Consider the following 27,275-nt stretch of genomic DNA (forward strand, 5'->3'; position numbering starts at 1 on the left):
AAATAAAAAGAACATTAAGTCCTTATGAAGCTTTAGGAAGCTATAAAGGCTAGATCATTTTGTCTTCTTAACTGCCTTTGGAAAGTTCTTATATCTCATCTTTTTCTTTGTAAAATGTTTCCAAATTCATTTGTTCAGTATTTATTTAAAATAAGTAAGCATGTCATGCATGTTCTATTGAATGTTCAAGGATAAAATTAAAACAAGATATCCTCTGTAAAGCAAATATATTTATTATGCACTTTCATATACATAGGGATTTTTGCTTAATATAATACAAGGAATAAAATAAACTTTTACAATGTGAAATTCAATGTACATTTTAGGCTATTTACATACCCAGAACCAAGGGAAAAATAAAAAGAAAGCATTTGTCTGCAACTACATTTGCTGAGAAGCGTAAATGGAGGACATCAAGCAAAACAAACATTTGCATAGCCAAATAATATTGAGAAAAGTATTTACTCCTGTTTTTTAAGTAGTGAACTATTTTTAGTGATGATTCTGGTGGGGGTGGGGGTGAGGACAAGGGACAAGGACATCGGTTGTATTTTGTATTTGTAGTACACACTGAGTTCTGCAATTTTCCTTCCAAAACCTTTCCTACAAACATTCAGAGTTTTATTTTTCATAACTACATTTTTTGTCACTTCCCTTACTATCAACTCATGACTTTTAGGGAATGGGCACAGATGGAATGTTACAAAAATGTTGTAAGCACATGGCGTCACAGGTGTGTAGTGGTATCAGGTGATTTACAAAATTTAAATATTTTAGTTTTTATAATAGTTATTTAGGAGTTTTATATTTGGGGGACTTATTTCTACTCTTCTTAGTGGAGCAAGAGCCATTTTCAGTCATGGTCTTAAATCCCCCACAAAAACAAACAGGCAGAGCAGGGCATTATCCTTATCCTAACGAAAAGCCACTTCTGTCCTATTCCAAAACATAATCAGTATAAAAACATCCAGAGGAATACTTACTTTTGAAAAATCTTATTTTTCCAACAGGTTCTCTTCCTACCAACTGTTTCAAGTTTATATAAAAATGGATATGAAAACATTTAGCTCTTTGAAAAACATAAATCCCTTATGTAATGAGTCATATCTTTGCCCTTTGGCCACAAGGTGCATTTTTGTAAAAAAACAATAAAATTAAATAAATACAATTCCAATAATTCAAGGTTAATAGAAAAACTGGCAGCTTTCAGGGTTCTCTTTCTAAAGAAAAATACACCTAATAAGAAATTACAGCTTCTTCCTCTACAGTAATGTAAATGTACTGTATTTGAGATATGAGTAAGATTGGTTCTAATAATAGTATGTGTTCATATTTATTAATAGAATCATCAACACTTTTAAGGCTACTTTGCAAGAGTCCTATTAAGTGTATTTAATAAATGTCCCATAGGGACAAAAATTCAATACTTGAAACATTCACATTCGAGTTATCAATATTGCCATGTCACCTTAATATCAATTGAACTTATCTCCTATTCCTGAAATGACTTGATGACATAAACAGAATGAGTTTTGCTGACTTTGAACAACAAAAGCAAAAATAAAAGCCTTACATGAAGATTCAAGTGAAACATTTATCACAACCAATTACACCTTTCTACTTCTGTGAGCAATGCATCACGTGTGTCCTTCACATATGAAGATGACATTACTGACCTCTATTACTAAGACAGTTTTTAAAGATTTTTTTGCCAGTAGTAGCAATGGTTTTGTGCTGAATCTCTAAATTCTCTTTCCTCACTCCTCCTTCTCATCAACAGCACATGGAAAAAATAGAATTTCTGGGTTTTGTAAGATTCTCAGGGCTTATTCAAAGATCAAACTTGGCTTCTAAACGATGAATCCGAACCTTTCCAGACACACACACAACCCATCTAAGCTACCTTCACTGGTTCAGGGGCCACCCAGGAGGCCAAGGATGTGGGTCACATTTGAGCAGTCAACTTTGTTTCCCTTGGTCACAGATTCCACCCTTAACCCTGGCATTCCGTCATCCTGCAAGCAATTGTCCAAAGAAGAAAACAGAAGAGTATGTAGACAGAAAAATGCAAATCCGTCACTATTATTTATCAAACACCAATAAAAAAATACAAATGTGCTATAAGCAACAGGTTAGTGGTACCATCTGTGAAGGACAGCAACGTGTTACATTCATCAAGAATATTCATCCAACTAACCACGAAAATTGATCCAATTGATTTTGGGTGGGGGCTATTTTAGTCATGAAGAGATTTACAAAATACAAACAACTGAAAGAGAAGCAGCATTAAAATTTACACTGGTAAATTACTTTATTTAGCTGGATGGACGAGATAAGGCTAGTCAATGAATTGTTCAGGGATCAAAACTCTACCCTCAGATAGACAGGTGCGTCTCCCTCTACACACACAGCACTGAGGCTGGCCTCTGGCCCTGAGAATGCTCACGCCTCAGGAATGACAGTCCGTCTGCTTGGAGGTGGAACGACAAGCGAGTGGAAGGTGAAACTGTACCCCAGGGGAGGAGACAGAACTTTGTTCTGCCCAGAGTCTGGGTTTGGGTTATTTTGACACCTTTAGCCGGAGATTAGGAGGATTCTACCGGGAAACCCAAATTTAAACTACTTAGAGCAGCTCCCTAAAATACTAGAAGTTATTTTTAAAAAATCTGTCAAGAAACCATTTTTTCACCTCAATGTGGCATTAAATAGAAAGTCATTTTTAACCAATGCTGAAGGTGTAGGAACATAAAATAGTTGATTTATTTTATTGAGCAACATTTTTAAAGATACAAGAAACAAGCCATACGCTACAACAATGCAAATGGGACTGAAACAGTATGCTCACGTTTTGTTTGCCACAGAAAGAAAAAAATAAATACAAGGAACACTGCCTTTTCATATATATTTGATCATGGCACATGCACATTTATCAAATCTTAACTTAAAGAACTTTACTCAAAAATTTTTTCAGCTTTTATCAGGGAACTGCAGTATATACCTGCACTACAAAAAAAGTGCTTATTCTTGTGTAGTGAATACAAAGCACACAAAATAAAACTGTTTAAGCACAGAGGGTTACACTGAGAAGGCAGCCTTACTATTGAGGCACATTACAGTAAGTAAGGTAACTGTACTGCAGATAGCACATTCTTCATTTTTTTTCAGCAAATCAACAGGCATTTTATGCTTCCATCCAGTAGCTGAAGAACCACTCCAATCACAACGTCTTCTGTTTCACGGACCAGGAAACTAACGCAAAAGTTAAAAAAAACAAATTATTTCTACATTATAGTTATTATATAACTACATACAGTTTTAAGATGCTATATAAGAATACATGCATATTTTTTTACTATGTAAAACACAAAGTAGACCTATCTATTAGAGATTCATTATTTAACTTATGTCACTTTCAAAGATTCCACAAATGTTTACTTTTAATTCACATGTTACTGTTTAATATATATTTACACTTTGCCTTTACAAATGGTATCATGAGAGTTGGAGGGTTCTGTCATCAGAACAAAATATTTTTAAAATAAATCACATCGGAGAATGTATTAACTACTTTATAAAAATTATTTTTGAATGAGATTTGATCAGTTTCCAGAGATTCACATTGAAGGGTGCTTATTATTAGAAGGTATGGGGAATTTATTCACTACAACGTTGCACCTAAAATACTGCTAAAATATATCTCCAAAGACGAAAGAAGTAAAAGAAAGAGATTTCAGTTTCCTAAAGGAAAGAGTCTGATTTTGTTAGAGAATGAAAAATGACTAAGCAAAGTGTGATAAATATACTGGTAGCATAAATTAGCAAAGATTCCTAATGAAATCTTTGTATTTATCGCCAAAACGAAAAATGTGCTTCTGAAAAAGTATCCATGATATAAAATTATGTATCTATTTTCCCACTAACTTCCCCCATGTAACTAGTGAAGCATCCATTGTGGTGGAAAGGAAAAAAAAATGTTTTTATTTGACAAATATGACTTTATTTTGAGGCTAACACATTTAATTCCTATGTCTAAATATACTGGACCCTAAATACCCTCTTGCCACCTATTCTTGGTGTGTGTGAACTTTACTTTGAAATTTCTTAAGAGGTGTGTCATAATGAAAATTACCTTTTGCTGATTAAAGCTTCAACTTCTTCCAGAGTGAAAAGGAAGGAAATGAACATTTATTAACCATCTACTAAGCGCTATATATATGACTTTATTCAAACCAAAAAGATGAGTATTACAAAAACAGCCCCTCCCTCTGTTACCACTGAAGAACTTTTAAGAGGGAAAATGACTGTAGACAGAATCCTTAATCTGAGACTCATAAATAGTATAATCATTCCTTCACTTATTCAACACATTTTTACTGAGAAATGACCATAAGTCCAAGCAGTATTCCAAGTACATGGAATGTATCCGTGAACAAAACAGATCAAAGTCCCTACCTTCACAAAGCTTACATTTCAGTTGGGAGGAGACAAATAATGAATCTAACAATAAGTAAAATACATAAGGGATGTTACATATTAAGTACTTTGGATAAAATGAAGCAGGAAAGGGAAAACGGAGTGCCGGAGGCAGAACTCAAATTCAAAAGCGTGACAGGGGAAGGTCTTGCTGAGAGGATGGTATCTCAGCAGTGATTAGGTGAGGAAACTGGCCACGTAACTATTAGGGAAGAGTATTCTAAGTAGAGGAAACTATATACTTTTGATATTTTATCCTTTAAGTTGATGCAACGTTACCTTTTATAATGGTGTTTCCTTTTTATAGTTGAAGCTCGGGTCAGAACCCTCAATCTGAAGCTTCAGGGCTTGTTTAAGGCTTAATTCCGTCTCTGAGGAAGGATACCCTTCTAACACTTCCTGATGCCCTCGATCTTGTACTGTTCGTGGGACCGAAACCCTACCGAGAAAAACCTGGTTGCTCTGAAGATGATAATTTGGATTTGTCATTATTCCATTTCTCTTCTTCTGCTCCCCACTTTGTTGGTGAATAAGAAATTGCTGTTGAGATCGACCAATTTCTTGCTGAGTTGAAGGTATCATAATTTTGCACTGAGATTCTGCTGGCATTTGCTTCAGCGGGGCGCTAGTCCCAGATTTGGCTGTAGGCCCTCTTTTATCAAACTGAGTCATTTCATATTCTAAAACTTTTGGCTGTGAAGAGTTATTTTGTTTAGCTTTTTTCCCAGCTGACCCAGATTTACTGGAATTTTCTGATTTCCCTCCTTTATGTGTTTTAGTTGACTTCAAACTGGGCTTTACTTGACTCCACTCAAACTCACTACTCGGTGAATTATGGCTCTGTCCCAAGGACTGCGTTGTGGAAGACGGGGAAACAATCGACTGTCGACTTCTACTGCGTGGCAATGAATGCTGCTGAATTTGTTCTGTAAATGACAAGTTGTGAAAGCTATCAATCGGCACTGTTTGCGCCGTTGCTGTAGATGAAGTAGTTCTCAAAGATGAATTTTTTGAGCTTTTCAGGGAATTATTTGACAATGATGACTTCTGACGATCTACAGTAGAATCTGGAGATTCTGAAGGAGAGCTGAACGCATGAGCTGGCCCATTAGGTAAACCACGCAAGGAAGGCTGCATATCCCCTCCACCAGTACTACCAGAGCTGTTTGATTTAATTGTTAATGATTGCATTTTTGAAGACACTGATTGCAGAGGTTTTTGCTCCATTGTGTGAACAGGAGATGGCGAACAGCCATTCAGACTAGATGCACCATATTTTTCTAATAACTTAATTATTTGAGAATGTCCATTTTTGGCTGCAACACGCATAGCAGTGCGTCCAAATTGATCAGCATGGTTTGGATCAGCACCATGCTCTAATAAAACCTGCACAACGTCAATGTGTCCTTCCTGGGCGGCAATACACAGTGCCGTGGCGCCCTGATTACATGTGTGGTCAACTACGGCGCCATGCTCAATCAGCAGCTGAACCACTTTGACATGGCCCTGCCATGCTGCAGACTGCAAGGCAGATCGCTTCTCGTTGTCTGCAGCATTGATGTCAGCATGGTAGGTTATCAGAACCTGCACCATTTCCAAATGGCCTTGCCAGCAGGAAACATGAAGTGCTGTCCTTCCTTCAGCATCACTTGCTTCTACATTTGCACCATTTTCTAAAAAGTACTCAGCCATTGTAAGTTGGTTTTCTAAGGCCAAAATATAAAGTGTAGGCCTACCATCGGCATCTTTGTAGTTCACATCAGCTCCATGGCTAAAAAGCAATTCAACAATGTCCCTGTGCCCTTCTAATGCAGCAACCCGCAGTGCATTTCTTCCATCATAACCTCTTTGATCAATGTTAGATTTATTTTCCAATAATATTTGAACACAATCATAATGACCCTCTTGCGAGGCTAATATGAAAGGTATTCGTCCGTCATTATCGATCTCATTTGTTCTAGCACCTTGTTCAATAAGTGCTTCACATATTAATCTGTGACCTTCAAAAGCTGCCATGTGCAAAGGTGTCCATCCAGCATCATCTCTGTGATTTTCATCTAACCCTCTATCCAGCAGAGTACGTACTACCTCAACATTTCCTTGGGCTGAAGCTATGCTGAGGACTGTCCTACCTTCACTATCAATGCTATCCACAGCTGCACCCCAAAACAAAAGTGTGTTTACAACTGAAGCATGGCCCATAGAAGCTGCTGCTAAGAGGGGTGTACGGCCATTGTTATCTGTGTGGTCCACATCGGCTCCCCCCTCTAAGAGCAAGTCAACCACATCGACATGTCCTTCATAGGCAGCTACTAGCAGTGGAGTCATGCCATCTTTATCACAATGATCAACTTCAGCACCTCGATCAATTAAAAGGCTAACGACTGATGCATGTCCTTTACTTGCAGGCACACAAAGGGCAGCTACAGAGAGTGCAGTCCTGCCATCAACATCCTCATGATTCACTTCTGCTCCATGGTCCAGCAGGTGTTCCACAATTTCTCTATGTCCCATGTATGCTGCTGCTATCAAAGCAGTTCTACCTTCATTATCAGCTTTATTGACTTCAGCACCATGTTGTAGCAAATTCAGTACAATATCTTCATGTCCTCCCCAAGCTGCTGCTCTCAAAGCTGTTCGGCTATCAGCATCTGCACAATCCACTTTTACGCCAGCATAAAGGAGTGCAGAGACTACCTCAGTGTGGCCACCCCAAGCAGCAGATCTTAATGCTGTCCAACCATCTTGATCAGTATGATTAATATTTGCTCCACACCCAATCAAACAATTGACCACCTTGGTATGTCCTTGTCTAGCAGCTAGGGTGAGTGGTGTATGTCCATGAGCATCTTCTATCTCTAAATCTGCTCCCCTAGAGACAAGTAAATTCACTACATCAAGATTGCCACTGTATGCAGCATTAGCCAGTAATGTTCTTCCATTTGAATCACACTGATTTACTGAAGCTCCATTATCTAATAATGTCCGAATGGAATCCTCTCTTTCTAAGGCTTGTCGGACTATGCATGACGTACGATCATCTTCGCTGTTGACATGAGCCCCAGCTTTAACCAACAGCTGTAGCACTTCTTGTTCCTTGGGTATTAAAGTAGACAGGGAGTCTCTGACAGGTGTACCATTCCAGATCATCCACAGAGCTAACTCAGCTGTCTCTAACTGTAAGTTTGAATTAATTAAGTGCAATGCAAATTCTTGTGCTTCCAATGGTGTTAAATTCTTGGCTTGACAGGTATAACTCATAGCCAACATTCTGTGTCCTTCTGCTGCATTACATAAATACTTCTGAGTGCAGTGTTTCACATCCAGAAGCCACTCTGCAAAACTATAGTGAAACAGTATTTTCGTATTTCCTAGTCCATCAACAAGCAGTTTAGAGAGCACATCTAACTTGCGTTGAAAGTCTTCCAAAGTTAATGACATATTTTTGGTCCATACTGCATGATACAATTCTGTTATAGTCAAAGGTCGGCAGGCTGCAAGAATCACATTCAAAATAGGCTGAACCTTCGCAAATTGTTTTCTTACAAAAAGTCTTTGACAGAGCCAGAGATACAGACCATTCAGAGTTCCTGGGATGTCACGAATCTCTCTCAGCATAATAAAATTTTCTACAACTCCATCTAGGACTCGTTCTAGATAAAGAAAGCATCCACTGCTTTTAATGTGCAGTTGATTTAACATCTCTGCAGTTTCTTTTGTGAGGTGTTGTCGCAAAGCTTCTTCTTGATCTAAACGATGAAGAATGTACTGCTGAACATCCTTAACAATATACGCCTTCCGAAGGTCATCTAAACTTATTTTTCGAAAACCTACAGAAGAGACAAAAAAGCAGATGCCATCAGTTGAAAATGATTATAGAAGTTGCCATATACTCAAAAAAAATGTCTTTAACATATAATGTATAATAAACTAACAAGCAAATAAAGCAATATTAAATCAGCTAATACTAATAAATTAATATCTATTAGTATATAAATCACTTTTCTTCTCCTTCTGTAAAAACACACTGATGGCAGATAAACTGCTTCATTTTCCTATCTACAAGTGGAAGGATTTCCTCTTCTTTTATGGCTCAGTTCTCTTCTCAACTTCAATAAGAGAAACTAAACTAAGCAATAGACAGTCTTACATACATATCCATAAAAGCACCTTGTCAAGATTTTCTGAACCCCTAAATGACTAGGAGAGAACGTTGCAGAAGATATAACAAATAAAGTTTGTTTGTTTTTACAACCTGGTCTTTTTCATATGACAAATTTACATATTTCTATTTACATACCTGAATGTACCCTAGCTTTAATTATGGGCATGAGTATTTACATCATCACCTGTCACTGCTTTTAAATTACATTATTTTATGTGTTATAAAATTAAAATAATTAAATCTCAGACTGTCAATAAATAGCTTGACCATTAAGATGCAACTTGGTCAAATTAAGCTAACAAAACTTCAGCACTGTAAAAATAAAGCAACTTAAAACTCAAAGCAACCTAAAAACATACTAGTCACAGCTATTTGAAATTCACTTTAACTTCTTTACAGGAAACCACAATTTCATTTTCCAAAGGAAGATATCCTGATTTCTAAACACGAATTTATTAGACAATTGTGTATTCATCTTACAAAAGAAAAAAAACGCTGAGTGAATGAACTTCCTTTAGAGATAAATCCAGAAATCAAGCAAAGATTAGCAATGTCAATTAATACTAAGTAAAATATCCTTTTACCCATTGAATAAAACATATATATATCACAAATATATATATTTATATCACCTACTATATGTCAGTATGTCAGGTACTAGGTGAGGAGATTAGATTTTTATTTTGTCATAACAAGTCAGTGAGGAATTTTGATCAAGGCAATAAAGTGACCAGATTTTCATTTTTTTACTTCTTTTTGAGGAAGATTAGCCATGAGCTAACATGTGCTGCCAGTTCTCCTCTTTTTGCTGAGGAAAAGTGGCCTGAGCTAACATCTGTGCCCATCTTCCTCTACTTTATATGTGGGACGCCTGCCCCAGCATGGCTTGATGAGGAGTATGTAGGTCTGCACCTGGGATCTGAACATGTGAATCCTGGGCTGCCGAAGCGGAATGTGCAAACTTAACTGCTGCACCACTGGGCCAGTCCCCAGGTTTGCATTTTTACAGATCATTCCAACATCACTAAACAGGAAGAACTGGAGTAGAGACTATAGGCAAAACCTTTTAAAGATGCCGTGATAAGGTCTAGATAAGAATCACTAAGGGCCTCAACAACCACAGCAGCAGCAAAGATAAAAATAAACCATGGATTCAGGAATTACTGATAAAAAGCTAAATTGCATAGAGCTTAGTGAGTGTGGAGAAGGAAACAGAAGAGGAGTGAAAGCTGACAGTAATTTCCCGCTTGGCCAACACGATGGAAAAAAAGACCACTGAAGGATAAACAATAGGTTTGGAGAAAAAGCTGATAAATTCAGTTTTGTGATAATGAGTTTGAACTGCTTAGATGAAATGGGACAAATTTATTGAAAAATACAACCTACCAAGAATGACACATGAAGAAATAACAAATCTGCATAGCTCTAAATCTATACAAAAAATGGAATCTGTAATTACACACACACACACACACACACCTCTTTAACTGATTATACATGTAACTGGGCATTTTCCACAGAATTAACCAAAAGATAAATTTTAATTATGAAAAAAAAATTCCTGACACAAAGAGAGTTTAACACATGCTTAGAAATTCATAATAATCTACATTTACAAGTGATATAAGATAGCTTGCTTCCAACCGTTTTCTGTGTTCATTTGCTTTTGGCTTTAAAAATTCATTAGAACAATTTAAGTTGGAAAACACTTGGCATGATGCTAATAAAAAGCATTTTTAAAAACAACGGCTATCTGACATTATACACTGTTTTCAAGTTTCCAAAGTGATCTTGTAGATACTGACTGATTCACATGAAAGATCCTATTACCTACTCTAAGTAAATACATATAATTTAAACCTACTTAACTACGATATCATGATTGAAACTTGAGATAACTAAGACAGAATCTAGCCTAAGCCTCCACAGTAACAGGTTCTGTTCCTGAGAAAGAAACAATGGAGATCAACATGTACTGAGAATCAACTATTTTTAAAGCAGCCCGTCAAGTACTTATCATATCTGACTTTTCTTTAAGTCAGGCTTATAAGTTTCCCTGCTTTAAAAATGAAGAAGTTAAAGCTCAGAAAGGTTAGGTAAATTGGCCAGAGTAACACACCTAGTAAACTATAGATCCAGGATTCTGCCTGTTTTGACTTTAAAGTTTGCTCTCCATAGGATGAGAACAGGCATAGAAAGCTGTGAAAGAAAATGCGAGTGCTTGATAGAGGAGTAAGGGGTAGAGGGCCGGGGCACCGGATGAATTCCAAAACGAAGGAGAGAAAATGTCACAAAGAACAGACAGAAAAGGTTTGTAATTTAAAAAATAAAGCTTTCCCAAATCTAAATGCTTAGTAATATGAATTTGGATAGAATAAATTATTATGTTTCTCATTAAGGACAATTATCTGCTCATTAAAACAGAACTAAGAATATCTGTTAATCAACAATTTGAATATCTTGAGTTAAAGTTACTGAAAATAATCGCTTTTTTTAAACTGTAACTTATACATGTAACTCCCTTATTATGAACACGCACAATTTAACACATTGCTATCAAAGTGCTTTAAAAAATTTCATAAGAAAAGGCTGAAAAACGCTCAAAATTTTTAGGGGAATAAAAACACGATTTAGTGAAATGTTGGGCCACATTTCTATCCTTACTTAAAACATTTCTCAGGGCATGAGACCACTCAGCGGTGGTGAGCAGAGTGAAGGAATGATAGGCCCTGTGCCAATATTTATAAACCGGTGCTCGCTGCAATTCTTCATTATCCTGAAGAGCCTGTGGGGATGGGGACCAGGACAATAAAACCTAAGAGCGCACAGTAAGAAAGGTCACTTCTGGCATATTGATATACTAATAAATTATGCAGCCATTAAAAGAGTTATTAAAAAGACAACAGAGTGACACTAAAAGGCTTATAAATGTTAAATTTAAAAAGCAGGAAATCAAATGGATGTAAACTATGATCTCAACTAGGTAGTATAACATATACAGAATTTAATACAAAATGTTGGTGGTCAGTTATTACTTTATTTCTGAATGATGCAATATTTGAGTAGTTCTCATTTAAAACATTTTCTATGTGGAATATGTATTATTTTATAATCAGATAAAATAAATATATACAAAAATCTTCAAAAATTTTTGAGGGTTGATTTCTTTGTGCACAAAATGTTTTCAAATGGGCTGCTATTTCTTCCAGGACCATAACAAGTACCAACTGCTATTAGCCTATAATAATACCCTCACGTATTAGTCAAGATTCTGCTTAAGTGCCAAAGCCATTTTCATTAAATTAACTCTAACCTGAAATGAAATAAAATTTTTATTTAATGAAAATGCTACTAGTCAGTATAGTAAATACATCAGGAAAAACAGAAAATCTGTTTCCAAAAAGTTACATCTTCAGATATGAGTAGATGAAACTGATTTAGAGAAAGTAAATATCTTAATGTTACTGCCCTATGGTGATACATCTGTCAATTTTAATTTTGAATGCATATATCTCAATTCAAAATCCAAAGATTTCAACTTAAAATAATAGCAAAAAGCAGAAAGAAATGTGTAACACATATATAAGGAAAACTGAAAAATCTAAGAAAAAAGTTGAATAAATGAAAAAATATGCTATGTTCACTTATGAAAAGAAAGCATATTTTAAATGTCAAACATTTCCTAAATTAAAATAAAAGTTTTAACCAAATTAAAAAATTTCTTTGTTTATATCATTGGTAGTTATAATTTTAAAAAAATATGCTATTAAAGTCAACCTGGAGGAATAAAGGTAAAAATATATAATTTAGAACAATAATATTAATGGCAAAGAGGGCTGGGAAGTAACTGTGTAAGAAAATTAAAAATATTAAACCAATGCAGCATTTGCTCAAAAATGCCAACAGATAGTTTAGAAGAGGCGACAGTTTAGAAATATCTCAATAACACACAGACACACATATATGCACACATACCTAAACTTAATGTACAATAAAAGCCGCATCACCAACTAATGGCATGGGGGCCAGTAAGGAGTGCTGAGAAAATTTGTGGTTTGATAAATTATACAAGTTAGAGCCTTATTTTACTCCCTTCAGCGGAATACATACTACATGGATAAAAATCACTAAATGTAAAAATAAGAACAAATATACAACAGTGCAGGACAATACATTAGATTACATATAATAGACTTCAAAAGAATTACAATAACTTTAAAAAGCTGAAGAAAGTAGTTGCAAAGAATAAAAGAATATAAAACAAACGACCTCTTACTAATCAATAAGAGTATCACTAACTTCCTGAAGGAAATATATGTAAAGGTGAGAAAGTACTAATTCACAGGAAAAAAAGAGACAAACTGACAAAATAAGCATAAGGGGGAGAGAGAGAATTCAACAGTAAGTAAGAAGTGCAAATAAAAATGAGGTACTATTTTTCACATACCAACTTTGCAAATATTAAAAAAAAGATATAGTTCAACAGTAGAAGTTCAGAGAAATCAACACTCTCAGGTAGGAATATAATCTCTTTCTTTCTGGACAGTAATTTAACAGTATGTATTAATAACTTCACTAACATTCTTCAGTGTTTACCCCTAACTTCCACATCTATCATCAACAGAAATGAGGTCAAATGCTTATGTACGGCCCAGCATGTTTAATGATTAACAACAACTGAGGGGAAGGCGCAGGGTAAGAGAATCTGACCATAACCCAGTCTTTCCTGATTCCTCCCAGTTCACTGATTTTTCCACCAAGACATGGTTCAAAGAAAATACAAATTCACTTATTCGCAATAACTGAATGAGAGCTTTGTTCTAAGCTCTTGTTCTAGATGCTGGGGAGACATCGCGGTGGCGAAGACGAGCAAAATTCCCATTCTCGTGTAGGCCACGCCCTAGTGGAGGACACAGACAAACAAACATAACATAACATACAAACAAACGTTCAATAGTAATAAGACGTATTAATAAAACAAGATATAAAGAAAGAAAGCATGTGACTAAGTAGCTGGGGAGGCAAAAATAGAAATAGAATAGAAAAACAGAGAAGCCTGTGTGAGATTGATATTTGAGCAGAGAACTAAATGTTAAGACAGTAAGAGGCTCAGGGGAAGAGCATTCTAGTTAGAGGGAACAGCACGCACAAGACCCTAAAGCAGAAAAAAGCAGATGTGAAAATAACAAATGTTGACGATGAGAATGTAGAGAAAAGGGAAATCTATATGTTGCTGGTAGATGCATAAATTATTTCAAGCACACTAGATAGCAATTTGGCAAAATAAACTAAAGTTCAAACTATACACACTGTAACCCAACGATTCCATGTCTAGGTTTATAATGTAAACCTTTGGCACATGTGCACAAGCAGATGTGCACAGCATTTTCACGGAGTGTTTTTTATAATAGCGAAAAACTAAAGTAATCTAAATGTCCATGAACAGGATAATGGAAAACTTGGAAATTTATTCATGGGAAGGAATAGTATACAGCAGTTTAAAGCAATGAACTGAATTACTTAGCAGTAATAGGAGTAGTGCTCAAAAATAATGTTTGCTAAAAAAAGAGGATATAAAGATAATGACAAGAATAATAGCAGCAATATGTTTATGAAGCACCTACTATGTATTAGGCACTGTTCTAAGTGCTTCACATGTAATCAATCTGTCACTTAACCTCACAAAAACCCTATGAGGAAAGTAACAGGAACGTATAATCCCTATTTCATGGATGAGGAAACTGAGGCACAGATAAGTAAGTTGTATAAGATCACACAGCCAGTGAATGGTAAAAGCTGAGATGGTCTATGCAGTGTTTCATTTATGTAAACTATAAAAATATACAGAATATAGCTAAGAGTTGGAAGGATATAAAATAAACTGATACTAGCTGCCTCTAATGAAGAAGAGAAAGGAACGGGATGACAGACCAAAAGGGGCTTCCACTTTATCTGTGCCTGCCACATTAAATGCTGCATACGTATTAGCTATTATCATTCCAATCCCCAAACTTTTATCAACTGCAGTTTTATCACTAAAACAAAACAGAATACTATAATGGAGACCAAAAGTACCACCATTAGTAGCAGGGGAATCTAAAAGAGACAAGCCGACAGAGGGAACAAAGCTGTTATAGGAAATCATTTTAACAAATTAATAAGGTTTCACCACTTGGGAAAGTGTATACAACGATTTAAAAGTGATATGACTAATTAACCAATAACTTGATTATTCTCTCTCCAGTTACACCATAAATCCTGTGAGTGGTCCTTGTTTTACACGTTTTTTATTTCCCAGAGCAAAAAGAGTGTTTTACAAAATCTAACAGGAGTCACCACAACTTTACTGTGATAGGAAAAAAAAGAGTAAAAAAGTCAAGTCAGAAAAAAAGAAAAGTGAAAGAAGGAAAAAACCTGATCATGTATTTTTACATATTATATAGACTGTTTTCTCACACATCAGAAAAGGGTTAAAAAAAGAATGTATTTCAAGAGGTATCCTCAAAAGCTATTGACTCTGTCTCTCCTCTTACACAAAAAAAGGTCTTAGAGTAACTGCCATTCACTTTTTTTTTTTAAAGACTATTTTTTTTTTTAAGATTTTTAAATTTTTTTTCCTTTTTTCTCCCCAAAGCCCCCCGGTACATAGTTGTATATTCTTCATTGTGGGTCCTTCTAGTTGTGGCATGTGGGACGCTGCCTCAGCGTGGTTTGATGAGCAGTGCCATGTCCGCGCCCAGGATTCGAACCAACGAAACACTGGGCCACCTGCAGCGGAGCGCGCGAACTTAACCACCCGGCCACGGGGCCAGCCCCTGCCACTCATTTTTTTAAAAGGCATATTCACTACTCTCAAGATGCTCGGAATAGTTAGGAAAAATATTAAACTGATCATGGACACAATAGCATAATAAATGCAGCCCTACAAAAGTACAGCAAGCATGAAATACTCCTAACCTTTACTAAGGAAGTTAGGGAAAGAATCTTGAGAAAAAGGTAATGTCGAATGATCTTAAAACATTCTATGGCTTGTTTTTAACACAACTTAAAAAACTACAGTTGAGATTAGCTAATGGAACAGATAGAATAGCTGACTGAAGAGTAGAAGCAACAATTAGATTTTCAACCGCGTACTCTCCTCTACGAAAGCAACGCACACACTAGAGTTCATCAATGAAAAACATTTGAGAATAATTATGCTTACCGGTGAACATTTTAGTAACAGCCTTACTCTGTTTTCGGGCAGAACAGAGAAGCAGGAGCCATGGCGGGAAGAACTCATGGTGCCCAGCTAAAAGCTCGGCAACAGTCCCAGATAAGCTGGTAGATGTCTGCTCCCCTTCAGGAACGTTACACCCTTCATCAACAGAATCGACCAGAAGATACAGGCTTTGCTGGGGAGGCTTCATTCCCAAAAGAGGGAGAAGAACGCACCTGTAAAACAGAGTCACAGGAGCATTTGCAATGTTACTGGCGATGATGTTAAAACTTATTATTCAAACACTAGTATTACAGGTTATAAATATGTTTAAAGAAAAAATAAATTAAGATTTTAGAATAAAAATATTGTACAACTTCCAATTTCTTACTTTAAGGAGAACTCTGGTCCTAAATAGTTTACATTTCCAATAACAAGATTTTCCACAACAAAATGTGTGTATGTGTGTGTATTAGTAATTCAGCAAAATTACAGAGAAGAGCAATAGGAACTTGAAGAAATAGATTTCAATATTCCCTCCCCAATGTTTTTCAATCAACAATAAAAAAGCTTGAATTGTTTATAATGAAGCTGAAATGTGTTGCAAAGGGAAAAAAAACCCCAACTTCGGGGATCACTTTAATAAGAAGAAAAATATCAATGGTTATATAGAATTTAGACGTGTTTTGTCATCATTTCTCTTAGAAAATGACTGCACCTTATACTAGCTTGTTGCACACAAATTTTATTTTAAAAGATTGCACAAAGATAAACTAGGTTAGGTCCCATTTGATGTATGTTCAAATTTCAATGCAAAGAATAAATTATTAGGTTTAATTCCCACTGAACAATGCATTTTCTACTCATATAATTTATATTTCAGTTGAATATAACTTTTTCGTAACTAAAACAATGCTCATTCATTTTCAACAAATATTTACTTGAGGCAGGCCACATGCTGAATCAGACTGAAAGATAAAACAGTGAAGAGGTCATAAACCATCTAGTTATGAATCTCAGAAATTTGCAGATAATCCTTTCTACAACTCTCAATCTTTCAATCCCATAGCAACCAAGATCCAATGTATCACTATGTCCTCTCAAAATTTCTTTATAAAAATCTCTCAAACCCACCTCAGTCTGTAACGTCATTACCCTAGTCCGAACTACCATCACCCCTTTCACTGGGCTACCTAATAACCTACATGCCTCCAACCACTCCCCTCCAGAGCTCCTACTGCAGCCAGAGGAACCTTTTCACAAGGTTGCTCCGGCCACACCAGCCTTCTTTCCATGACTTATTACAGACAGTTACACAAGGACCTTTTCATTCGTAGCTTCCTCTGCCTGGTTTGTGCTTCCCTTCTTTCTTCATGTAATTAACTCCTCCTTAATCTTCAACTGTAAGCTTGAGTCACTTTCTCCATGTTAAACTTCTATCATATGCTTTCATAACATCAAACGTTTCTCTTTCACAGCACTAGGCAATTTGCAATATTATACTTACTTATTTAATATCATTAATTTTTATTTCTCCCTTTAGATTGTAAGTATCAGAGGACAGGGACTATGTTAGCTTTGCTCATGAGCATACCCCCAGAGCCCAGCATACTGGGTTTTTTAATTTGAATCAACAAAAAAATCTACTATGGGCATACTGCCGTGCCCATAGTAGATCCTAAATAAAGACTTGACGTTGTTGTAGTCTAGAATGGAAAACAAATAACTTTAATGCAGGGTGCTCAGTGCTACGATAAAAAGCAGTAAAATTACTAACGTGGTAGATAAGAAATGATCAAGGGAAGTGGACAGGAAAGGCAGAGGATGGCAAAGAAATATTCAAGTATTAGGTGTTCAAGATGAACTAAATTTTGAAGAACCAATTATAATTTTCCAGGAGTTGTAATAAATTTACAATAAATTTTACAACAAATTGTAATAAAGGGAAGGCAAGGCAATCCTGGCAGAAGGAATATGCTAAATTTGGGAATATTTACTTCATTGTATCTTATGTATTCATCTCCTTTACTACGAGAACAAAGAAGGTTGATGAAAAACCAATACTATAGGAGAGCAGTACTACATTATATATAGTATATAATATACTATAGTAATATACTATAATCAGTGCCACTTCAGAGAGAACACACAGTGCTGCGGGAGTACAAAGAAGGCCAACTAATCTACTTTGATAGGGACAGGGTGCAGGCAGAGGTCAGGGAAGCCAGAAGGAGGAGCTGAGTCTGGAGAAAAAGTCAGAGTATGGGAGAACACAAAGAAAAAATAGAATCTAGTTGAAGCAACAGCACATGCAAAGGCTTGGAGAAGAGAAAGACCAGTGAACAAAGCATGGAAGAAAAGAATTAGGAAAATGAGTGAATGCTGGGCTCTGTAAACTTTGTTAGGAAATGTAGACTTTGACCTAAGGGGACTGAGGAGCCACTGAAGTATTTGAAGCAGGAAACTGTATGTTTATATTTGTGTTAAAAAGACAACTGGCTGCATGTGAAGGAAAGCCTGAAGCAGGGTAAGTGTAGGAGGAAAAAGTGAGACAGGAGGCTACTGCTCAGAACTTTAAAAAAAGAGAGAGAGAGAAAGAAAGCAACCAATCTCCACCCTGAACTAATCGCCAAGACCACCACTAACTTTAATTCAGTGCTTTCTATGCTTTAAGCACTTTACACATCCATTAACTTATTCGATTCTCACAGTAACTCTTTAAGATGGGTACTACTCTAACACCCATTTCCAAATGAGGAAATCAAGACACAAGAGGCTAAGTTGCTTGTCTGGAGCTAAAGGAAGGATTCAAGTACAAGGTCTGGCTCCAGCACCTACACAAGGGTCGACCATTCATCCTGGTTTGCCTGGGACTTGCCCAGTTTTAAGGACTGAGTCCTGGGAACCAGCTGCCCCTCCTCCCTGTCTGCTACTCCTCCCCCCCACCCCACCCTCACCTCCCCCACCAGTCCCAGGCAAACCAGGGTGAATGGTCATCCTGGTCTACACTCATCCAGTATGGTCTACTGACCATCTGTAACCAATATTTTAAATAAAGTAGTAGCAGCAGGGGTAGAATGAAGTAGACAGATCTGAGAAAAAGCTGGTGGATGAAAGCGACAAGAGTTGATGATTATTTCCTTTCTTTTGCTTACTCCAGGTTGTTGTTCTTTTCCTAGTTTGTAAAAACAGAAATTGAAATTACTGTTTCATATTTTTCTTCTCTTGCTATATAATCCTTTAATGTTATGAATTTCCCTCTAAGTATTTTCAATATCACCCCATTCAAAATAATTTCCCTTTGATTTCCTTTCTGAAACATAGGTATTTAGAAGTGGGTTGTATAGCTTTCAAATATTTGGGGATTTCCCAGGTAGTTAATGTCATTGTGTTATTATCATTATTTAATTCACTTGTGATCAGATAACATACTTTGTATAACTCGCATAACCTTTAAATTTGTTAAGACTTGTTTTATGGCCCAGAATATATCTTCCTTAGTAAATGTTGTGTGGGCGCTTGAAAAGAATGTGTATTCTGCTATCGTTGGGTGGACTGTTCTATAAATGTCAATTAGGTCAATTTGGTGATAGTGCTATTCAAATGTTTTATATACTTCCTGATTTTCTGTTTATTTGGTCTATCATTTATTGAAAGGGGAGTGCTAAAATATCTGACTGTAAGTGAAGATTTGTCCTTGTATTCTTGTAATTATATTCTTTCTTTTTTTTTTTTTTTTTTTGAGGCAGATCAGCCCTGAGCTAACATCTGCCATCAATTCTCTTCTTTTTGCTGAGGAAGACCCGCCCTGAGCTAACATCCGCCCTGAGCTAACATCTGTGCCCATCTTCCTCTACTTTATATGTGGGATGCCTGCCACAGCATGGCCCGACAAGCGGTGTGCAGGAGCACACCCGGGATCTGAACCAGCGAACCCCTGGCCACCAAAGCAGAACGTGTGAACCCAACCACTTCACCACTGGGCCAGCGCCAGCAATTCTATTAGTTTTTGATTCCTATATTTTGAAGCTCTGTTATTAGTAGAATAAACACTTACGAGTGTTCTATCTTTGAGGAATTGACCCTTTTATCACTATGAAATGATCTTCTTTTATCCCTGGTAACAATCTTTCCTCCAAAATCTACTTTATCTGAAATTAATGTAGCTACACAAGCTTTTCTTCTCATTTGGGGTAGCATGGTATATATTTTTTCATTCTTTTACATTTAAGCTATGTGTCTCTTTACATACAAAGTGCATTTTTTGTAGGCAACATATAATTAGATCTTGACTTGTTACCCAATCCAACAGCCACTTAGAGTATTTACTATTTACATTTAATGTGATTATTGCTATGGTTCAGTTTAAATCCAGCATGTTGCTGTACATATCATCTTGCAGTGTCCAAGGACATCTGGAGGATATTTTCCTAGCATTAGAGTTGCTAGGATAAGAGGCACGTCTGTGTATATTTTGATAGATATTGCCAAAATGCTCTCTTTAGACATTATGTAAGTATACATTCCCAACAGCTGTGGAAGAGTGTCTGTTTCCACAGCCCTCCATAATAGTGATTAACATTCTTTAATTTTTCCACAGATACTTGAAAAATAGTATCATTATACTTTAAATTTACATTTCCTTATCATGAGGTCAATCATGATTATTATATATGCCTAGGAGTCAAATTTCTTCTTTTTAAACCATGTCTTCATACCCTTTACCAATTTCCTCAAAGATGGTTAATTTTTCTCTTTTTTAGTACTCTTCAGTACTAAAGAAAATAAATTTGGGGCCGGCCCGGTGGCGCACCGGTTAAGTTTGCACGTTCCACTTCGGCGGCCTGGGGTTTGCTGGTTCAGATTCTGGGTGTGGACACTGCACCACTTGTCAAGCCATGCTGTGGTAGGCATCCCACATATAAAGTAGAGGAAGATGGGCACAGATGTTAGCTCAGGGCCAATCTTCCTCAGCAAAAAGAGGAGGATTGGCAGCAGTTAGCTCAGGGCTAATCTTTCTCAAAAAAAAAAAAGAAAGAAAGAAATTTGTTGCTAATATTTTCCACCATTTGTTATTTTTCTTTTCACTTTTTCCAGGTGTTTTTTTTTTTGACATGTACAATTTCTTTTTTTAATTTTTATGGAGATAATATCTCAGGTTTTTTTCCTTTATGACTTCTGAGTTTTATGTCACATTTCTGAGGGGCCTTCTCAACTCTAAGATTAAAAAACATTTCTTCGTGTTTTCTTCAAAAGCTTTGAACGTTTTCATTTTATTTTTTAATCAAATTAATTTTGACATAAGATGTGAACTAGGGTTCCAATTTTTTCCCACATGGCCCCACAGCTATCCCCAAACTACTTACTGCATTATGTGTCTTTCTCCTGGTAATTCGATATATTTCCCTTTTCACAGAGTAAATCCTTATACATGTTTTGGGTTTGTTTCAACTCATTCTGTCTCACTCTCTCTTCTCCAAGCACTTATATCTCTGCTTCATGCAATTGTTTAACTCAGGCAATCGCTCACTATGTTTTCATTTAAGGCAGTATGTTTGGCCACAGACTTCCTTTCGTACCATGGCAACATTTTTCTGGTGAGTGTTTCTTGTGCTGTCTTTCAGATTCCTTCCCCATTTTGTTCTTGAGGTATGTTTTGATGTATCTTGTGACAGCTCTTCTTCAATAAGATACGTTTTTTCTGGACCAGTAATTGCTGGTTAGTATATCCAGTGCCCAAGCTTGTAAGAATTTCCCTTATGTCTCAGAGTTATGAAGATGAACAATTTCTTTGAGCTTCTACTTCTCGCCAGACAATTAAGATCAGAAGCTGTGCGGATGTACATAAGGCAGGAGTTCTCACCACAACCCCCTCCCTTACTAGCCCCAATGTCTGACTGTTTCTTACATATGGCTCATCTATGTGATTATTCTTCCTTGCCCTCTTTGTTCTTTCTTTCTGCTAACTGGGTCCAGAGAAACTTCTAGAATAGGTCTATAACCTGTCTCCATGGTTCCAAATAAGAGCCTTTATGCTTTTGATGGTATGCACTTACTTTAAAGAATACATATTCTGCCAGTTCTATCTGCATCTCAATTTGATATCAACTTCCACATTATACTAAAGTTTGGGTTTACAGGTCTCTCATAGGCTCACTGTCTTGCTTTGCGACTATTTCCTAGGCCTTACTCAGTCGTGTTAGAAGTCAATCCATGGTTTTGAAAACGTTGAGCTATTTTTCCTCACCTTAACTTCACCCCTAAAGTCAAAACTGAAAATCCCCAAAACTATTTTTCTGTCATCTCCCTGTAGACGTCCTATAGTAAGCCAAATTTAACATGTTTAAAGAAGCATCCTCTCTCAATTTATCCCCCAAATAAGTTCCTCCCCGTTTGTCTTCCCCATGTCAATTAATGGTATGCCATCATCCCGTAGTCTTAAACCAAAACCCTAGGTTCATTCCTGAGTCCTTGTTGCAGCCACACTGTTCCCCTTTCAGTTCTAATAGCAAGCTTTCTTCCACGCAGGGCCTATGCACTTGGTCCTCCCTCTCCCTAGAAAGCTCCCTCAGGAAGAATTTCTTATCTTTCAGGTTTCAACACAAATTTTACTCCTGAAAGAGGGCTTTCCTGCTCACCACATCTAAGCAACCTTCATCATCACTTACTGCTGTCACTCTAACAGCTCCTCCCAGCAGTTTCCTCTGCGTGCTTTTCATATTCTCAAATGAATTTAGGGCATTATTTGTGTACTGTTTTTGTTCTAAGGCTGGAGTGAAGCTCCTCCACCTCCATACCCCACCCCCAGGACCACGCCAGACTTGCGCACTGCTGGAGTCCCAGGGCTCAAAACCATTCTTAGCACCTCAGAAACACTCAATAAGTTTGCTTCATGAATGAATGGTAATTAATAGAAAACCTGCTACTTTAAAACACTAGATAAAAAATTTATGAGAGTCAGAATCCCATATTCAGTTCTCTTTCAATGATTCCAAGAAAAGCACCCATATGAGGACACCTATACATCACCAAGTAACATACAGATCCACATTTTCTATGTGATTTTAGTTTATCATTTTATAAAATGAAATCTCACCCAAATATGCATACACAAAGCATGAATAATTTTGATAGTCTAAAACAGATTTTCCTCTGTTTGTGAATATTTACATATATAATATATATGCATTTTATTATCATTCAGAATGAGATAATGTAATTGTGCTAGGTTACCACAATCATACAAAGATAATCACCATCTTTAAAAGCAGCAGTATACTGCGGGGTTTTACCTTTGTATATATACATTATTAAATGTCTTACATTTCTTAGCTTCCTTATTAAAATTAAGCCAGTATGTATTATATTCTTAATGTTTTTACTAATTCAATTTAAAACTCTTGAGCAGGATTTTCTCCTTTTTTCAATTCATCTTGAATATGAGTACTGGCAGCATAACCCCTCTGTAGCTGGCCACCTGATTTCTTGGCAGAAAGGCAGCTGAAAGACCATTCGTCCAATTCTGAAATGAAAGACGTTCTTTTTTGGGATACAGTGAATTTACTTAGCGCCTCTTTTAGGAGGCTAATTAACTTTTAAAACCTGCTGTAAGTATTATAAGGAATATACTGTTAGATAAATAGATAGATGGATAGATAAAGACTATATGTACAATAGTTTCCTTAGAGTTAAAAACTGTTATTGTTGAACATCAGGTTGCAGCTTACTCACTGGCTCATTGCCTCAGGTGCAGAGAACTAGAAAGAGTCTCTCTTCTGGCCTTACAACAAAAAAAAGCCAGACAAGTTGCAAGTTCAAGACTTTTCTTGAACCTGTGAGAAAGCCTTAGGTCACAGGGTCACCAACTAGCCCAAATCTAAGGAGAGACAGACATCTGCAGGGAGACACAGAATGCGAGCACCTGCTAACCTGGGGCAGAGGCAACTGAGGCTGGAAAACGACCCAAACGAAAAACAGGCAAAAGACCTGAACAGCCACCAAAGAAGTACACAGATGGCAAGTAAGCATCTGAAAAGATGTTTAACATCATATGTCATTAGGAAATTGCAAACTAAAACAAGAAACTACTACACATATTCTAGACTGGCCAAAATTCAAAACAGTGACACCACTAAATACTGGCAAGGATGTGGAGCTATAGCAACTCTCATTCATGGCTGGGGGGAATGCAAAATGGTACACCCACTTTCAAAGATAGTTTGGTGTTTTCTTACAAGACTAAACATGCTCTTACCATACAAGCCAGCAATTGTGCACCTTGATATTTACCCAAATGAACTGAAAACTCATGTCCGTGCAAAAACTTGCACACATGGGGCCAGCCTGGTGGCATAGCAGTTAAGTTCACGAGCTCTGCTTCGGCAGCCCAGGGTTCATCAATTCGGATCCCTGGTGTGGACGTAGGCACCACTTATGCTGTGGCAGGTGTCCCACACATAAAATAGAGGAAGATAGGCACAGATGTTAGCTCAGGGCTAATCTTCCTCAAAAAAAAACTTACACATAGATGTTTATAGCAGCTTTCTTCATAACTGCCAAAACTTGGAAGCAACCAAGATGTCTTTCAGTAGGTGAATGGATAAACTGTGGCACATCTAGACAATGGAATATTACTCAGCACTAAAAAGAAATGAGCTATCAGGCCATGAAGACACGAAAGAACCTTAAATGTATACTGCTAAGTGAAAGAAGCCAATCTGAAAAGGCTACATACTGTACGATTCCAACTGTCAGACATTCTGGAAAAGACAAAACTATGGGAACAGTAAAAGGATCAGTGGTTGCCTGAGGTTATGGGGAGGGAGGGATGAATAGGCAGAACTCACAGGATTTTTAGGGCAGTGAAATTACTCTGTATGATAATATAATGGTGGATATATGTTATTATACATTTGTCAAAACTCAGAGAATGCACCACATCAAGATGAACCTTAATGTCAACTATGGACTTTAGGTGATAATGATGTGTCAATGTAGGTTCATAAATTATAACAAATGTACCTCTGTGGTACAGGATATTGATCAGGGGGGAGGCTGTGTGTGCTTGGCGACAGGGGTACAGTTGTCCCCCTTATCTGTGGTTTCTCTTTCAGCAGTTTCAGCTACCCATGGTCAACTAAGGTCCAAAAATATTAACTGGGAAATTCCAGAAGTAAACAACTCATAAATTTTAAATTGTGTGCTGTTCTGAGTAGCGTGATGAAATCTCATGCCATTCTGCTCCAACACTCCTGGGCTGTGATTCATTCCTTTGTGCAGCGTATCCATTTTGTATACAGTACCCACCAGCTAGTCACTTAGTAGTCATCTCAGTTATCAATGGACTCTAGCAGTATCACTGTGCTTGTATTCAAGTAACCCTTAATTTACTTAATAATGACCCCAAAGTGCAAGAGCAGTAATGCTGGCAATTTGGATATGCGAAAGAGAATTTGTAAAGTGCTTCCTTTAAATGAAAAGGTGAAAGAAAAGAAAAGAAATTCTTTGCTGAGGTTGCTGAGATCTACGGTAAGAATGAATTTTCTATCTGTGAAATCATGAAGAAGGAAAAAGAAATTCATGCTAGTTTTGCTGTCACATCTGAAATATGTATGATTAGAAAAAAAGAGGGTTCGGTATCGCCCATGATTTCAGGCATCCACTGGGGGTCTTGGTTCCAGTCTTCCCCATAGATAAGGGGGCACTACTGTAAATGGGAACTCTCTGCACTTTCTGCTTAAGAGCAGTGAGCCTCAAAGGACTCTACAAAACAAAGTTTGTGAAAAATTGGCTTCCTATATTTATGCTTGTCTGTTTCTAGATTCTATGTGCCTATCTTTTGTAATACCATACTTTTTAAAAAAATAAATGCACGCCAATTTTTCACAACGTTGCAAAGGCAATTCGGTTGAGAAAGGAAAGGTTTTTTTAACAAATGACACTGAATAAATGATGGCAATCATACATCCACATGTAAAAAGATGAACTGCAACACATCGTTCATGTCTTATACAAAAATTTACTCAAAATGGATCATAGACTTAAATGTAAAACATAAAACTGTTCAACTTCTTGGAGAAAATATTTGTGATCGTGAGTTAGGTAATGAGTTTATAGACACTACATAAAAAGTAGGATCCATAAAAGAAAAAAATTGATAAATTTGACTTTATTAAACTAAATTGTATAGTGTCTACAAAAGACATGCTTAAGAAAATGAAAAGACAAGTTGCAGACTGGCAGAAAATATTTGCAAAGTAAATTTCTGACTAAGGACTTGTGTCCAGAATATATAAAGAATTCTCAAAACTAAATTATAAGAAAATAAATTTAAAAAAAATTTTTAAAAGAGAGAAGGTTAAATAAATAAAATCAGAAACATAAGAGGAGAAATTACAACAGACACCACAAAAATACAAAGGATTATATGAGAATACTATGAAAAGCTATATGCCACAAATTGGATAATCTAGGAGAAATAGATAAATTTTTAGAATCATACAACCTTCCAAAACTCAATCAAGAAGAAACAGAGAATCTGAATAGACCAATCACTGGTAAAGAGATGGAAATAGTAGTCAAAAACCTGCCAAAAAACAAAAGTCTAGGACCAGAGGGCTTCCCTGGTGAATATGACCAGACATTCAAAGAAGATTTAACACCTATCCTTCTCAAACTCTTCCAAGAAACTGAAGGGGACACTTCCTAATTCATTCTACAAAGCCAACATTACTCTGATACCAAAACCAGACAAGGACAACACAAAAAAAGAAAATTACAAGCCAATATCACTAATGAACACAGATGCAAACATCCTCAACAAAATATTAGCAAATCAAATACAACAATACATTAAAAGGATCATACACCATGATCAAGTGGGATTTATTTCACAGATGCAAGGATGGTTCAATATCCACAAATCAATCAATGTGATACATCACATTAACAAAATGAAGAATAAAAAAATCACATGATCATCTCAATAGATGCAGAGAAAGCATTCAACAAGATACAGCATCCATTTATGATTAAAAAAACAAAAACTCTCAATAAAATAGGTATAGAAGTAAAGCACTGGGGCCAGCCCCATGGCAGAGCCGTTAAAGTTCCACATGCTCGCTTAGGCAGCCCAGGTTCTCAGTTCAGATCCTGGATGCGGACCTACTCCACTCATCAGCCATGTTGTGGAGGCATCTCACATACAAAGTGGAGGAAGACTGGCACAGATGTTAGCTGAGGGTGAATCTTCCTCACCAAAAACAAAAGCAAAAAAGTACCTCAACATAATAAAGGCCATATATGACAATCCACAGCTAACATTATACGCAGTGGTGAAAATCTGAAAGCTATCCCTCTAAGAACAGGAATAAGATAAGGATGACTACTTTCAGCATCTTATTTAACATATACTGGAAGCCCTAGCCAGAGCAATCAGGC

At 36.6% G+C, this 27,275-nt stretch overlaps 1 protein-coding gene across 2 annotated transcripts in view; it reads right to left on the reverse strand.

Annotated features, from left to right (window-relative positions):
* Nucleotides 1–212: 212 nt before the first annotated feature.
* ANKRD50 (ankyrin repeat domain containing 50) overlaps nucleotides 213–27,275 on the reverse strand; it is a 49,996-nt gene continuing 22,933 nt past the window's right edge. For both annotated transcript variants that reach the window (XM_044767263.2, XM_014845522.3), the window contains exons 3-5: nucleotides 15,843–16,072; nucleotides 4,753–8,303; nucleotides 213–3,249 (exon numbers count right to left, since the gene is read on the reverse strand). In XM_044767263.2, coding sequence (XP_044623198.1) covers nucleotides 4,756–8,303; nucleotides 15,843–16,072 — 3,778 coding nt within the window. In that variant the 3' untranslated portion in view covers nucleotides 213–3,249; nucleotides 4,753–4,755. The remainder of the gene's footprint in view (nucleotides 3,250–4,752; nucleotides 8,304–15,842; nucleotides 16,073–27,275) is intronic.

Source organism: Equus asinus, chromosome 3, assembly GCF_041296235.1.
Source record: "Equus asinus isolate D_3611 breed Donkey chromosome 3, EquAss-T2T_v2, whole genome shotgun sequence".
Classification (NCBI taxonomy): Eukaryota; Metazoa; Chordata; class Mammalia; order Perissodactyla; family Equidae; genus Equus; species Equus asinus.